General features: G+C 36.5%; 2 protein-coding genes and 1 pseudogene across 3 annotated transcripts; 1 reads left to right on the top strand and 2 right to left on the bottom strand.

Moving 5' to 3' along the window:
• Positions 1-1,468: 1,468 nt before the first annotated feature.
• Positions 1,469-4,198, bottom strand: LOC132640302 (receptor-like serine/threonine-protein kinase NCRK; annotated as a pseudogene).
• A 149-nt stretch (positions 4,199-4,347) lies between these two features.
• LOC132640303 (F-box protein CPR1-like) lies at positions 4,348-8,774 on the bottom strand. 2 transcript variants are annotated; one of them, XM_060356826.1, is made up of 4 exons: positions 8,417-8,774; positions 7,708-7,960; positions 5,712-5,752; positions 4,348-5,603 (listed from the first exon to the last, which is right to left on the bottom strand). In XM_060356826.1, the coding sequence occupies exons 2-4, from the start codon at positions 7,829-7,831 to the stop codon at positions 4,461-4,463; spliced, it is 1,308 nt and encodes a 435-aa protein (XP_060212809.1). In that variant the 5' UTR covers positions 7,832-7,960; positions 8,417-8,774; the 3' UTR covers positions 4,348-4,460. The 2 variants fall into 2 exon arrangements, with proteins under 2 accessions (XP_060212809.1, XP_060212810.1); XM_060356827.1 differs by having other exon boundaries at positions 7,708-7,889.
• A 2,152-nt stretch (positions 8,775-10,926) lies between these two features.
• Positions 10,927-13,676, top strand: LOC132640304 (beta-amylase 1, chloroplastic-like). Its single transcript, XM_060356828.1, has 3 exons — positions 10,927-11,090; positions 11,186-11,296; positions 11,377-13,676. Exons 1-3 carry the CDS (start codon positions 11,040-11,042, stop codon positions 12,226-12,228), a joined length of 1,014 nt encoding a protein of 337 aa, XP_060212811.1. The 5' UTR covers positions 10,927-11,039; the 3' UTR covers positions 12,229-13,676.
• The last annotated feature ends 576 nt before the right edge of the window (positions 13,677-14,252 follow it).

Genomic DNA, 14,252 nt, shown 5'->3' with positions numbered 1-14,252 from the left:
TCTAGACCGTCCTTTGCCAATCCGTGGATGCAAGAACAAAGGTGAGCCTAAGTGTGTGGCTTAGTGATAAATAAAGGGGAAGGAAAATCATGAGGTCAAAAGTTTGAATTAAAAGTTAAAAAAAAAAAAAAATTACAAAAAAAAGTTACTAAGAGGTTGTTTTCTAAGCTTATAAGCTGATTAAACTGACTTGTACACATCGTTTAGCTTATTTATGTGTTTGGTTATCAATAAAGTGCTTATAAGCTAAAATCATAAATAAGTTGGTCATCTCCAACTTATGGATTTTCAGCTTATAAGCACTTTTGATTTGATAAAATATTTTACTATTTTATTCTTAATTTTTTTTTAATTCTCAAAATATCTACAAAAACAAAACTCCTAGTTTCATCTTCACTCTGTATTCGTTGTTCCTCCTTTTCTTACCTGAAGACTTTTAGTTAAATTATGTTTTGTAAAAATGTTAAGGGTATCTTAGTCATTCCAGCAAAAGGAACTTATTAGAATTTTTTACCAAACACATCGACTGCTTATTAATAGTTTCAACACTTCTATTCAAACAAGTAACTAATTATGTATAATATTAATTTCAATATTTAAAAATGCTTTTCAATACTTAATCTAAACGGGTTATAAGTAATTTATTTCCATCTGCTTAAACTCTGATGGATAGATTTATGTGATACTTGTGCTGGTGGAGGTAGTAGGCAGTGAAATAGTTGAGATGTGCACAAATTAATCCAAAATACCACTGTCATTAAAAAAAGAGGTGAACTACGATGTGATCACGCTATTAATGTTACTTCATACAGATAACTCCATTTGTCAAAGGCGTGACATACTTATACTAACCCTTGAAAATTTCAAGTGATAATTATCTGAGTCCAAAACCATTGAAGTCGAATCGAATTCATAATGACATCTAACAGCTTGCAGTTTAGTGCATGTTACCATAACATTCACAAGAGTCAAATTCTTATAAGCTATGATTCCAAGAAACTTGAGTGTGTGTGGATATGCGAGAGAGAGATAGAGGAATTTATAGTATCAGCTTACGAAATTGTAATTTAATGTAGCTCGAGGCTAGTGGTTCTCATCTACGTAGTTAACCAGTTTCAAACAAAGAATTCTTTTTTCATTCCTACCTTCATGTGGTATTAAAGCATCACTTGTTGTTCAAGTGGTCATTTTTGTGCACTGCTCGTTACCTTACGAGCAAAATATTTTCTCAAAAGTCGGCCTCGTCTTTCTCTTTGCTGTATCTAAGTTTGAATTTTGAGTTCCCTGTGGTCTGGATTGTGCTTTTGGCTACCGTATAGTTCCTAAAAATAGATTTACTGTTATGCTTCGAATAGGTTTGGTTCATTCAAATCTTGTGTATAGTGAACAATTATGGGTTTAAGCATCCACATCCAAAGGATTTTGATTTTGGTCTGGGATATGACTTTTGAATTGTGAAGGAAGTCTTAAAGCAACAGTAAAATTATTCCCATATTTTTTTTTTTTTTTTTTACAAAAGAAAGAAGAGTAGGAAATTCCTCGTAAACTTGTTTACATCAATTGAAAAAATGAAATCAACTGCCTTGTATGTGTAATCATTTACCAACCCGTGATTCTCTAATTCTAAGACGTGAAAACATGAGTAAACCATCACTCCCTAACACCTTTTGATATGTTCTCAAGCAACCAAAGGTGAAAGAAATGAAATCAGCTATTTTCCTACAGCATCCATGTTGTTTCCTGGGGATCTAACAGTTGGCATATGAAATTTCTCAAACCATGGTTCAGTTAAATCAACTGATTCATCATCATGTGAGCTCCTACTTTTGGAATTTGAGCTTGGGAGGAGCAGTTTCTCAACATATGCAGCTGGAATAACTTGTTCTCTCGCATCACTAATTTCGACACAATGACTGAACTCGCAATTTGGCAACGAGCAGTGAGCTGAGCGATTCTCAGATGTTATTTGCTTGATCTCCTCGACTTCAACAAAGCCAGAACTTTCTCCATAACTCTTGTTGTCATAACTGAATGATTCCTTGAAGTCATCTCTTGAAGAGTGTTTCCTTTTAGATGTTTCGGGTGCAATAGTTGACAAGATTTGAACAACCTCACTCATAGTTATGAAATTTCTCAAACCATGGTTCAGTTAAATCAACTGATTCATCATCATGTGAGCTCCTACTTTTGGAATTTGAGCTTGGGAGGAGCAGTTTCTCAACATATGCAGCTGGAATAACTTGTTCTCTCGCATCACTAATTTCGACACAATGACTGAACTCGCAATTTGGCAACGAGCAGTGAGCTGAGCGATTCTCAGATGTTATTTGCTTGATCTCCTCGACTTCAACAAAGCCAGAACTCTCTCCATAACTCTTGTTGTCATAACTGAATGATTCCTTGAAGTCATCTCTTGAAAAGTGTTTCCTTTTAGATGTTTCGGGTGCATAGTTGACAAGATTTGAACAACCTCACTCATAGTTGGCCGAGAATCTGGGTCCAATAGAAGGCACTCCTTAGCCAAGTAAGCCATTACCTGCAATTCTTCTTCTTCAAATTCCCCTTTCAGATTTGGATCTGGCAATTCTGAGACTACACGTTTACTGTCTAGCAGACGAGGGGTGGCCCATATCACGAGGCTCTCTTCTGCTTTGTTGGCTGACTTATGGATTGGTTGCCGTCCAGTAATCAGTTCAAGGAGCACAACCCCAAAACTAAAAACATCCGACTTCAGAGAAGCTCTTCCAACAATTGCATATTCAGGTGCAAAATAGCCAAATGTCCCCTGCATCCGAGCGGGAGAATTGGAACAGCTAGGAATACCATCATTTTGGAGGTGCTTTGCCATGCCAAGATCAGTAATCTTTGCTGTATAGTTATCATCCAATAGAACGTTAGTGGATTTAACATCTCGGTGTAAAATTCTTGGTGCAGCTGCTTCATGGAGATACTCCAAGCCACGTGCAGCTCCAAAAGCAACTGCGACCCGTGTGCTCCAATCCAGATGTCTCCCTGAAGCCCCATCCAGACAATCTCTCAGATTGCCATTTTCCATGAATTCGAAAACTAGCAGCCTCTCTGCATGTTTCCCATGGTGCTCAGAGCAGTAGCCAAACAACGGAACAACATGACGATGATGAAGTCTTGATATGAGTTCTATCTCTGTCAAGAAAGCAGAGTCAGCGTCCCGACCTGCCTGAGTTTTAATCCGCTTAATTGCCACAGTTTTTCCATCTTTGAAACAACCACGGTATACACGGCTGCTTGCTCCCACCCCAATCAAATTAGAATCAGAGAACTTATTGGTTGCACTCTCTAAGTCAGCATAAGAATATTGAACAATCGTTCCGTAAAACACCTCCTGTTTTCTTTTGGAAAAACTGGATGCTTTGGGAACACAGCCTGCAACACAGTTGGAGGAACCTGTGTATCCTCCATGTTCTCCAATTGAAGTTCCTGGGCTTAGTATTAAGTTTGTAGCACTGTTGCAACTTGTTTCTTTGTCGGATGAAAATAGAGGTCGTTGAATAGAATATTTATCCTTTCTATAGGCATAGCACAACATCGAAGCAGCAACAAAACCAAGAGTTATGACGGTAGCACATAATAAGAGAATGACCAAAATAACTTTGCTGGATACTTCTTCTTTGCAGACTGCATTTCAAGCTGAGTTCCATAACGACAATCACAGGCTGTAAAACAGCTGCTATCATTACGATCAGCAGCCACTCTAGGCAGCCCATCAGCTGCACATATACATATCCATCTGTTCTTGCTTGATTTGTCAATAGCGCAATCACAGGATGAAGAACAGTTTGCTGGAACAGCAAAACTCGGGTTGGCGTGACAGCTGCAGGTCCATTTACTTGTTACTGATGCATTACGCCCTTCTTCATCGCCAACAATTTGCTGTAACCAGACCAAGCTAATGAAAAGCAATTGCAGCTTCCTTTCCAACCCTCATTTCGTGTTGTCAAATCACAAAGAGTAGTTCATTCATGAAAGCTTCATCTCAAGGACCATTATTTTAGACGTATGCTAGAAATAGTAAAGTCTACCAATTCTTAAATTATTCCCATATAACTTGTAGATCACAGATTTAAATTATTCCCGTATGACCTGTCGATCACAGATTTAATTTAATGATGTTTGCATCACGGCAGACTGCATATATTGCATATTACTCTTGAATTGGCTATGGACTACTGTCAATCTCACCACTGGCAATTACTATATACCATTGCCTCTAAGCAATAATAGATAATAAGAGGCTTCTTTCCTAACAAAGAAATGGGCTTCTTCGAAAATATGAAACAAGTAACTTTGACAGCTTTGGTGATGAATACATTTTGGAACCAAACATTGGCAAGCAATAGATAAATAAACTTTATAAGACCAATAGTTTGTTACATGATCAACAGAAGGGGGGAAAAAAGGTCTCAATCATACATAGCCAAATATTATATAGTAGTAAGTAATTTTAGAGAGATCAAGCTCTCCTTGAAACTAATTACTTCAACCCTGTCACCTGGTGTTGAGAGTGACTTGGACCATAATCTAAATGGTCCTTTGGATGTCCTTAATGTCTCACATCCATTTATGCGGCAGCGAAGTAGTACATCACCATCTGCAAACCTATATCTAGGTTTGGCTACATAAAGACCAGGAACATTTATGTTAAATAATTCAGTCCAAGATTCCTTGACACCATATTTTTTCATTGCCCATAACTTAAAAGTACCCTCCTCATGAAATTTACAAGTGGAAGAAAAGCAAAACATTCCTTCCAATACTGTAACGCCATATTCCCTGGAAGAGTGGGAAGTTACATATTCCCTGGAAGAGTGGGAAATAAAATCGCACTCGCACATTATCCGTAGCAACGGTATCTTTCCATATACCTCAGTCGAAATACTTAATGAAACCACAAAAGGACATGGCCATCTAACAACCCAATGAAATGCTCCATGAACAAATACCAAAGGATCCATACGACCAAGGCTATCTGTCCAAGGGCAAATGATTCTTGAACGGGTACAGACTTTTTTCCAAGAACCACTTTTTAGCGCGAGAATTTCACTGGCTGGTTTCTCAGGGTGTCGCTCTTTGAACCGGTGAACTTTAAGTATCTTATAGTCATCACAAGCTTCATCGTATGCCAATCCAAAAATAGAATCCAAAATTCTAAATTCTGGAAGGGGAAGTTGTATTGATTCTCTTGTGGAGGGGTTCCACAGCATAAGCTGATCAAGAAATTTATTTGCAAATCCAATAAGAACCAACCCATCACAAGAAGCAAACATTATGCAACGAAATGGTGCAATGTTTGAAGGGATATCAACTTTTTGTACATCCTCAAAGGATGATAAAGAAGAAGAAGAATAAAAGTTTAAACTAAGTGTCTTATTGAAGTCGTGATGGACAAAAAGAAATTTAAGGGAATTATGTAACGCATGACGACTTTGATGCTTCATCTTAAAGTAAGGGTCGGAGGTTATATTATCCCAAGATTTTGAAACACATTTGAATCGGAAAAGAGAAGGCACGGGCAACCGGCTGAGGATCTCCATCATTATGTCCCGTTGAAAATGAATTGGAATTCCCTAGATGGATAGGACAAATAAATATAAGCAGAAGAATATTAGAGCAGAAGTGTTATTGAAAGAAGACAAGTCCGACCAACAACAATTAAACTCAATTGTAAGCCTTACATTTGAAGAAGCAATAATATCCATCTCCACAACGCTCTTCCCTGCAGTTTAATTAAAAGAAATATTCAAACACTAGACTAGTTAAGTAAAAAAAATGAGAAAAGGCCCAAAATCATCCACTATCTTTGAGTTTAGGTTCGCAATCATCCATATAGTTTCAAGTGGAGCACTAATAATACACAATGTTTGCAAAAGTGGTGCACTTTTGCACATAACCTAAACAGCTGGTTAAGTTTTAACATATCTGTTGTCATCTGCTCTCACATAACCACTTCAACAAACAAAACCTAATGTTCAATCCACCCTTACCCAATCGTAATGTGTTATTTGGGTCATAGCCTCGAACAGACCCATTAGTTGTCTTAGCCATATGCAATGAGGTTCCAGAACAATCAGTTTTGTGTTTGTCTGGCCGTTTCTGGAGGATTTAAGAGCAGCTCCTATTTGAGTCAAATTAAACGTACTATGTGAATATATAGGCATATGAAATGAGAGCAAAAGGTTGTGAGAACTGAAGAAAGGATGAAGAACGGATAGAGACTGGGAAGAAAAGGCAGAGGATTAAAATGCTCACTGAAGATGGTGAAGAAGAAAAAATTGAATTGCTACTGAAGATTGTGATCTTCTTATGAGGCAATGGGTTTATGACAATGTCAGACACCCAATACATTTCTTTCTTTTCTTTTGTCCAATTTTTAAACACTAATTTTACATATTACTACTAGTTCAGGTTTATACCAAAATTGTTGTTGAGAATTAGGAGCAAGAGGTTTTTGTTTGTTGGAGACACGCTGATCAATAAAGATCAATGGGAATCCATCGTTTTTTGGGCCCAATCCGTTTTCGCTAGAAATGTTTTAAAAAAACTGGTTCTTCATTAATTTTCATGATATATATTTATTTTATTTTTTCCCTTTGTACATGTAAAACTAATACTCCCTCTGTCCAAATTTATGTGTCACATTTTGAATTTCGAGAGTCAAATCTCTTAGTTATGACCGTGAATTTGGACATGAAATTTTTAAGCGACTACGTAAAAAATACTATAAATCACAATAATTAACAATTCAAAATTTTTAAAAGGCATACGAAAAAATTACGGTATTTACTAGCCAGAGTTAGCTGTTGGACACCCAAGTTGCTATCTTACTCAGGAGGATTGCATCTCATCAAAGGGGTACTGTTTGAAATGCAAACCTCCCTAAGGAGGTGCATAAACTGGTGACAGAAATTACTTATCGAGTGGGACAAACGCCAAGAAGAATCCTATAGCTTGGGAAACTCTATGTCAATCAAAGTCATCTGAAGGTCTGAATATTATGCACTTTGAGCAATGGAACGAGGCTGCACTTAGTAAGTTGCTCTGGGCAAAGAAAGACAGACTCTGGGTGTTATGGATTCATACACACTATATAAAGAAGAGAAATATTAGTGAACTCACAACACCAAAGCAAGCTACTTGGTTAGTGAGGAAGATGTTGGATGCAAGGGCACATCTGCAAGACCTGGACAAATTTAGCACTGGTGACAAGTTCATTATAAAGAAGGCATATATCGGTATGATGCCTGAAGTCCAATGGAAATCAATAATGTTACTCAAAGGCCTTATCCCACGGCATCAGTGGATGGCTGTACAAAACAGACTAGCAACTACTGATAGATTAGCTAGCTAGGGTGTGTCAATTATGCAATGCTGGAGTCAATGAAAATCATAGACATCTGTTCTTTGAATGTGAATATTCTAGCTTCTTCACTGGTTAGGCATAAACAGGCAAAATGATTGCTTGGCTTGCTAGAAGGATGCAGAGTACAAGTTCAAAATGGGCCCAATACCCATGGTTAATACAAGTTCCAGTTTTGACCCCAAAAAAGGAATGACGGTATTTGAATCTCAAAATCCGAAAAATGTCACTAAATTAAGTAGTTATTTTGTTTTGCTCGGTGAAGTGGTAATGTCATGAGCAGATGACAATAAATCTAAAGAGGAGAAACATACCTTTGCAAGTATGAAGTGATTTCTTCTTCTTCTTCTTCTTCATCATCTGTCGGCATCTGGAAAGATTGAACTTTTTTGTTATCTCTGGATTTGGTAATGTTCCACTGATATACACAGTCTTCATTGGAGCCAGCCACCCTCAATAACTTAAAATGGCTAGTGTTGAGTTGAAAAGAAGCCTCCTGCAAATCCTTGCTTTCACCAGAGAGTCTTGGATCGTTCCCTTTGGCCATTCAAATGGGCCTGGGAACGACTAAAAAAAGGACGAAGGGAGCACAACTTTTTATCCCTCTATATGTTAATTGCTCAAATTGCCTTTACGGCTCAAAATAATTGCAGTCAAACCTTCTCTATAGAAACATTAATGGGTTCGATTTTTTTTTTTCGAAAAAGGGCCAAAATTAACGTGAACTTTGAGAAAATAGTTCATTAATACCCTTTGTTATACTTTAGGGTCAATTATACCCTTATCGTTATATTATGAGGTCAATTATACCTTATGTCTAACGACAGTCACGTGCATCATTCCAGCACGTTTTTTTTTTTCCTTTCCAGTCAAGGGGTATTGGGTTGGGTTCGTATCAGTTTGGCTCCGAAATGTAAAACACAGGAAAAAATACCTTAGACTCCGAAATTGCTCTTATATTCATTCAATTTCTCATACAATTTAATTTTAATTATATTGCAAATCTCATAGTAGTAAACTCACCATATCGGAGCATTATCATCGGAAACTGGAGGTGTTGCCACGTCAACATTACGAACATCTCAAGCTACAAATCTTCAAGTATCAATACAAAAATCAGGAACTGAATTAATAGATAGTGTTGTGTCTCCATTATCACCACCTATGAGTCACGCGCTCATGGAGGCGCGTGATGCATTGTCGTTGACGACGGAGTATAAATCAGGGAACTTGCCGGAGAAGAAGGGAAAAGGAGTGCCGGTACTCTCACTACTAAAAAAATCGCTCAATTTAGAAAAATGTTAAAAGTGAAAATTTTCACATATATTTTAATTGAATCAGCTAGAAAAGGAAAAATAGTACTCACTCCGGATCAAAATAATATTCACTTAGCTTTGTTTTCTTTAGTAAAAAAGAAAAGTGTCCACTTATTAAATTAAAAAATAATTTACCTTATCTTTTTAAATTTGTCCATATTAAGTGTTATGTGATTAAATTTTAATGTCTATTTAATTAGGGGTAATTTAGTTAATTTACATATTTTTTTTCTTGGAGTGAGTAGTTTTGTAAGGATGTGCAAATGACTAAGGGGTCGTTTGGTAGATAGTCGAAATTATTCCGGGATTATAATCCCGGGACTAATTTATCCCATCTAATGGGATTATTTTATACCATCTAAAAGATGGTATAAAATAATCCCAGTATAAGTGGGATAAGAAGGTATAAGCTGAGATATCCCAGTACTAATTTTTTTATCATGTTTGGTACAAGGTATAAATTTATCTCAGAATAAATTTATATTTTCTACCAAACATGGTATAAAAATTAGTGCTGGGATATCCCAACTTATACCTTCTACCAAACGACTCCTAAGTGTATTCTTTTTTTGATCCGAAGGAAGTAGTGTTTTTGCAAGGAAAGATTAGGAAGCTTTTGGGTTCAATAGAATCTGTTTTCCACGTGCTTTGGTAGAAATGAGGTGGAAAAGTTTTATAACATAAATTTTTCATTGATTGTCGGTGAGAAAAACCTCTGTTTCTAGTAGTGTGTTGAAAAAAAAATAAAAAAATTAAAGGTTGTAGAAAATCGAAATTGGTTAGGATTTTATATTTTAATTCATGTCTAATTAGGATTTATAGTCAAATTAGATTGAAATATAAGAATATGTTTTGAGTTAAAGTAGATCTGTACTATTGTAAATGGGGTGCTGCTAGTCACTCACTCCGTTTTAATTTATTTGTCTGACTTTCCTTTTTAATCTATGTAAAAAAGAACGTTTCTTTCATTTTTTGACAGCTATTTAATTTTAACTTTTCACATAATATGTTTCAGACCATAAGATTAAAGATCATTTTAGTACGTTCTACGTCACATTGTAGAGTGCATTCAATTTTTTTTTTTAATTAGTTTATGAATTATATATATTTTCCCTTGGTATTCGTGATGACGCCGCTGGACAGTGTGAAAATGGACAACACGGTGAATAGAAAAAAGGCGATGAAGGCGAGTTTACAGGCACTGAAGAGTGCTGGAGTTAGTTGAAGAAGCTAATTTACTTTTTTTCTTCTTTGTAAAGTGACTATTATTTGAACATTTAGTAATGCAGTGTATATAATTTAAATACATCCATTTTAAGTAGGAGTATTTTTTGATAGCTGATTCATTGGATGTGAGGAAGTGGAACAGGGGAGAAAGGGGAACAAAAACAAAAAGTTGCATAATCTTGTCCTTAAATCATTAGAGGAAACATGATTTTTTTTTTTTTGTGTTTAATTAAACATTATAGGACAACAACAATAACAACTACAACGTAATCCACAAGTGGAGTCTGAGGAGGGTAGAATATACGCAGACCTTACTCGTATCTTTGTGAGGTAGAGGGACTGTTCCCGATAGACACTAATTAAACATTATAGGAAACATGTAAAAGTTTCTCATTTCATTCATAAGTCTATTTTGCTTAGAATTAAAGGAGTAGTTGCCATATGTTACAAGGATGCTATAAAGCAATTGTCTTTTATCGTTGTTTCATGAAGATCTATGGCCTTCTTTAGAAAAGAAATTGAACAAAGCTCTTTTGACTATAATATATCAAGCAGGCTGAATTTGGTTAACTTGGTCTTCTGGAAAACATGAAGACATCAAAAAGTCATTGATATTTTGACTACCAACATGGCAGAGTCATTGTTAGGAAGTTTTTAATTGGAAGAGGATGTTGATCAGTGATTTGATTACTGCAAATCTTAGTAGTTGTTTGCAACTTCTAGAAACTGCTAATTGTAATCCTATCTTGTCAACAGTAGAATCCACGTTTAAAGAGCTCTTCCAAACATATATAGCCTCAAAGAATTCATAGTTACATTATTAATCATGTTTTTTGTGGATTAACTTCTCAATTTCTGTAGCTGGAGAATACAATATTCCACATGTTTCGTTATCTCCTATATTTGTTTCTTGCCTCCTTAATAGTTAATTTTCAAATTTTAGGATCCCTCTTCCAAGTTGGGTCACTGAAGAGATCAACAATGATCCTGACCTTGCTTATACGGATCAATGGGGAAGGAGGAATTCTGAATATATCTCACTTGGTTGTGATACTCTTCCTGTCCTTAAAGGAAGGACCCCTGTTCAATGTTACTCCGACTTCATGAGAGCATTTAGAGATAGATTTGAGAATCTACTAGGAGACACTATTGTGGTAAGTTTAGACATGTTCTAAACCTTTAAACTATGTTGGATCACTGACCAAAGATTGGAAGCTTAAACTTTTCTCTAACGGTTTTTTTAATCTAGGAAATTCAAGTTGGCATGGGTCCAGCTGGAGAGCTACGTTATCCATCCTACCCTGAGAAAGATGGAGTGTGGAAATTTCCCGGTATTGGAGCTTTTCAGTGTTACGACAAGGTTATGCATCGACTTCTTTGTGCAAATTTTTGAATGCCTCATCTCTGATGAGTTGTTCTAACAAACCCTGTGTCTTGCAGTACATGCTCAGCAGCTTAAAGTCTGCGGCTGATGAATTTGGCAAGTTTGAGTGGGGTCATACTGGTCCGACAGATGCAGGTGAATATAACAACTGGCCAGAAGATACAAACTTTTTCAGGAAAGAAGGTGGTGGTTGGGATTGTCAATACGGTGAGTTCTTCCTCACATGGTATTCTCAAATGCTTTTGGACCACGGCGAGAGAATATTGCAATCCGCCAAAGCTATATACGAGAACAAGGACGTCAAGATATCAGTTAAGATTGCAGGTATTCATTGGCACTATGGAACACGGTCCCATGCCCCTGAACTCACAGCAGGGTACTACAATACCTGTTTCCGAGATGGTTACCTTCCTATCACTCAGATGCTCGCCAAACACGGCGCTATTTTAAACTTCACTTGTATTGAGATGCGAGATCACGAGCAGCCACAGGATGCACAATGTGCACCTGAGAAGTTGGTTAGGCAGGTAGCATTAGCCACTCGGGAAGCTCAAGTTACACTAGCTGGTGAGAATGCTTTGCCTCGATATGATGAGTGTGCACATGAGCAGATCCTCCAAGCATCCTCATTGAATATCGACAGCGAATTTGATGATAGAGAAATGTGTGCATTTACTTATCTGAGGATGAATCCAGATCTTTTCCAACCTGACAACTGGAGACGGTTTATTGTATTTGTGAAGAAAATGAGTGAAGGAAAGGATGTGGACCGGTGTTTGGAACAAGTGGAGCATGAAGCCGAGCATTTTGTACATGTTCATCCTCTAGTGCAAGAAGCTGCTGTTGCCCTGAGCATCTCAAGGGTTGCTCCTCGGATGATCAGCCAAGTAATAGTTATTATCTCATAAAATCACCTTTCTTGATTCTAATTTCATTGAACAAAGAAAGTGACTTTCTTCAAATAATAATTATTAGTTGAGTGATCATCTGAGAAATCAATTTAGCATCTCAGCTGCATACGTCTACAAACGATACACATTATCATGACCTCTGTATTGTGCAGTTCTGACTGGGGGTTTCTCGGCTCTGTTCTGCCACTTATGTATGAAATGTATTATAGTGCAATCTTAGAAGATTGGAATATCATATTTTTGATGATTAGCCAATCCTGGAAGATTGAAATGTGCTGTCTCTAATTTTAGGTTTCTGAATAAAATAGTATGTACCCTCCTTTATCTCTTTATCAAAATCAAAGCAGAATCAATCTTCAGAGAAATGCAAACGTCTCTTGAATACGCTTCATCTTTTCCATTATCTGTCCATTTATTCGATTCGTCTAAATTTAAATTGATCCAACATTTCTTGGCGCTTTTTGAGCCTTTCTTTGTAAAGGGGTATGAGATATATACAGGCATAATGAAAATTTTTACACAATTTTAACATGTGATACATAGTAAGTTACTAATTTTACTAGGTTACCGCTTATCAGAGGCGTATCTTGCACTCTAGGTAGGGGTTAAATTGAACCCCGGCATTTGACGCGGAGCATAAATTTATGTGTAAAAAAATTAATAAAATTGTAACAAATACTCACTAGTAGATATAAAAGTATAATAAGTTTAATGCTAAGAATCTTAAAATTGATCTCATAGAATATAAATCCTGGATCCGCCTTTATCGCTTATATAATTACTTTATAAGTATCCTGATTAGGTAAAATTTCTTACACCATCGTCCATAAAATTTGAACTCTTTTCTAAAATACTACTACCAAATGTCAAGATCCAATGCTAGAGGAAAGTTCCCTAGGTTATGCCAAAACTGTCCTTTGTTCACATGGTATGCTTTTTATCTCCAGAAAGATATTGACTTTGCTCTTAATAAATAAATAAATAATGTTACTGGTAGGTTCTGTGATTTTATCAATCCCAAAAACATTGCATGTTCTTTTAATTAAACTATTTAAAAACTAAACCTAATTCTTTTCACCCATTTGAGCAACTCAAACTAAAATCTAAAAAATTGTAATCTTCGATAATTAGAAAATTTATATACTGTATAGAATTAAATACCATTTCCAAGTCTTTTAATATAATATCTATAATTTTCTTGTATAGTGACATAGTAATGCATTGGATCTTCTATTATTAAGTTTTTATTTCACTATTTCAAGTTACAATTCATTTTAATTTTTCAGCAAAAGTTTTCTTATAATCTCTAAAAAATTACTATATGTATCACAAAGTTACAAATAGAAAAGTTCATTATTTCCTTATATATTCATGAACTTTGTCTAATGTTTTGGAACTTTTAATTAAACTATTTAAATCTTCATATCTACCTATAAGTTTTTTACAATAAGAACCAAGGTATTATATTGCAACAAATGACTAATATTTTATTAACTTGAAAGAACTATTCCAATTATATAATAAGAAAGTGATACATATTTTTTGCATACAAAGCTATCAACTATAAACACATACCAATGACTAGTTATATAATTATAGTAAAAATTTGGAGGCCTTTGACTCTTGAGTTCCTACTGCAATTTTCAACATGATTACTGATTCAAGTGGTTCATGTGAGTCTTCATATCTACCCCAACCCCAACCCCAACCCCAATCCCTCGACCTTCCCACACCTCGCCACCCCTGATCCCCCACTCCCATCCCCCTACACCACCCAAACTACCCCCACTACACCACTCATACCAGCCACCCCACCACCCATACACCTCACTGCCACCACCCAACCCCTCGACCTTCCCACACCCCGCCACCCCTGATCCCCCACTCCTACGCTCTTACACCACCCAAACTACCCTGACCCTGACCCCACCACCTAACCACCCATACACCCCCACTACCACCACCCCGCCCCACCACTTAACCACCCCATCCAACCCTAACCCCCACCACCTCCCTCCCAA

Source organism: Lycium barbarum, chromosome 5, assembly GCF_019175385.1.
Source record: "Lycium barbarum isolate Lr01 chromosome 5, ASM1917538v2, whole genome shotgun sequence".
Lineage (NCBI taxonomy): Eukaryota > Viridiplantae > Streptophyta > Magnoliopsida > Solanales > Solanaceae > Lycium > Lycium barbarum.
Note: the sequence above shows the minus strand (reverse complement) of the source record. Positions and strands in the feature narration are given on the sequence as shown.

What these genes read in the sequence shown, in the direction of transcription:
- LOC132640304 (XM_060356828.1), top strand. Translation starts at nt 11,040, where the DNA reads ATGAGAGCATTTAGAGATAGATTTGAGAATCTACTAGGAGACACTATT. An exon ending in TACTAGGAGACACTATTGTG is followed by an intron (nt 11,091 to 11,185) that starts GTAAGTTTAGAC and finishes TTTTTAATCTAG; the next exon opens with GAAATTCAAGTTGGCATGGG. An exon ending in CTTTTCAGTGTTACGACAAG is followed by an intron (nt 11,297 to 11,376) that starts GTTATGCATCGA and finishes TGTGTCTTGCAG; the next exon opens with TACATGCTCAGCAGCTTAAA.
- LOC132640303 (XM_060356826.1), bottom strand. Translation starts at nt 7,831, where the DNA reads ATGAAGACTGTGTATATCAGTGGAACATTACCAAATCCAGAGATAACA. An exon ending in ATCACTTCATACTTGCAAAG is followed by an intron (nt 5,753 to 7,707) that starts GTATGTTTCTCC and finishes ATTAAACTGCAG; the next exon opens with GGAAGAGCGTTGTGGAGATG. An exon ending in ATATTATTGCTTCTTCAAAT is followed by an intron (nt 5,604 to 5,711) that starts GTAAGGCTTACA and finishes CTATCCATCTAG; the next exon opens with GGAATTCCAATTCATTTTCA.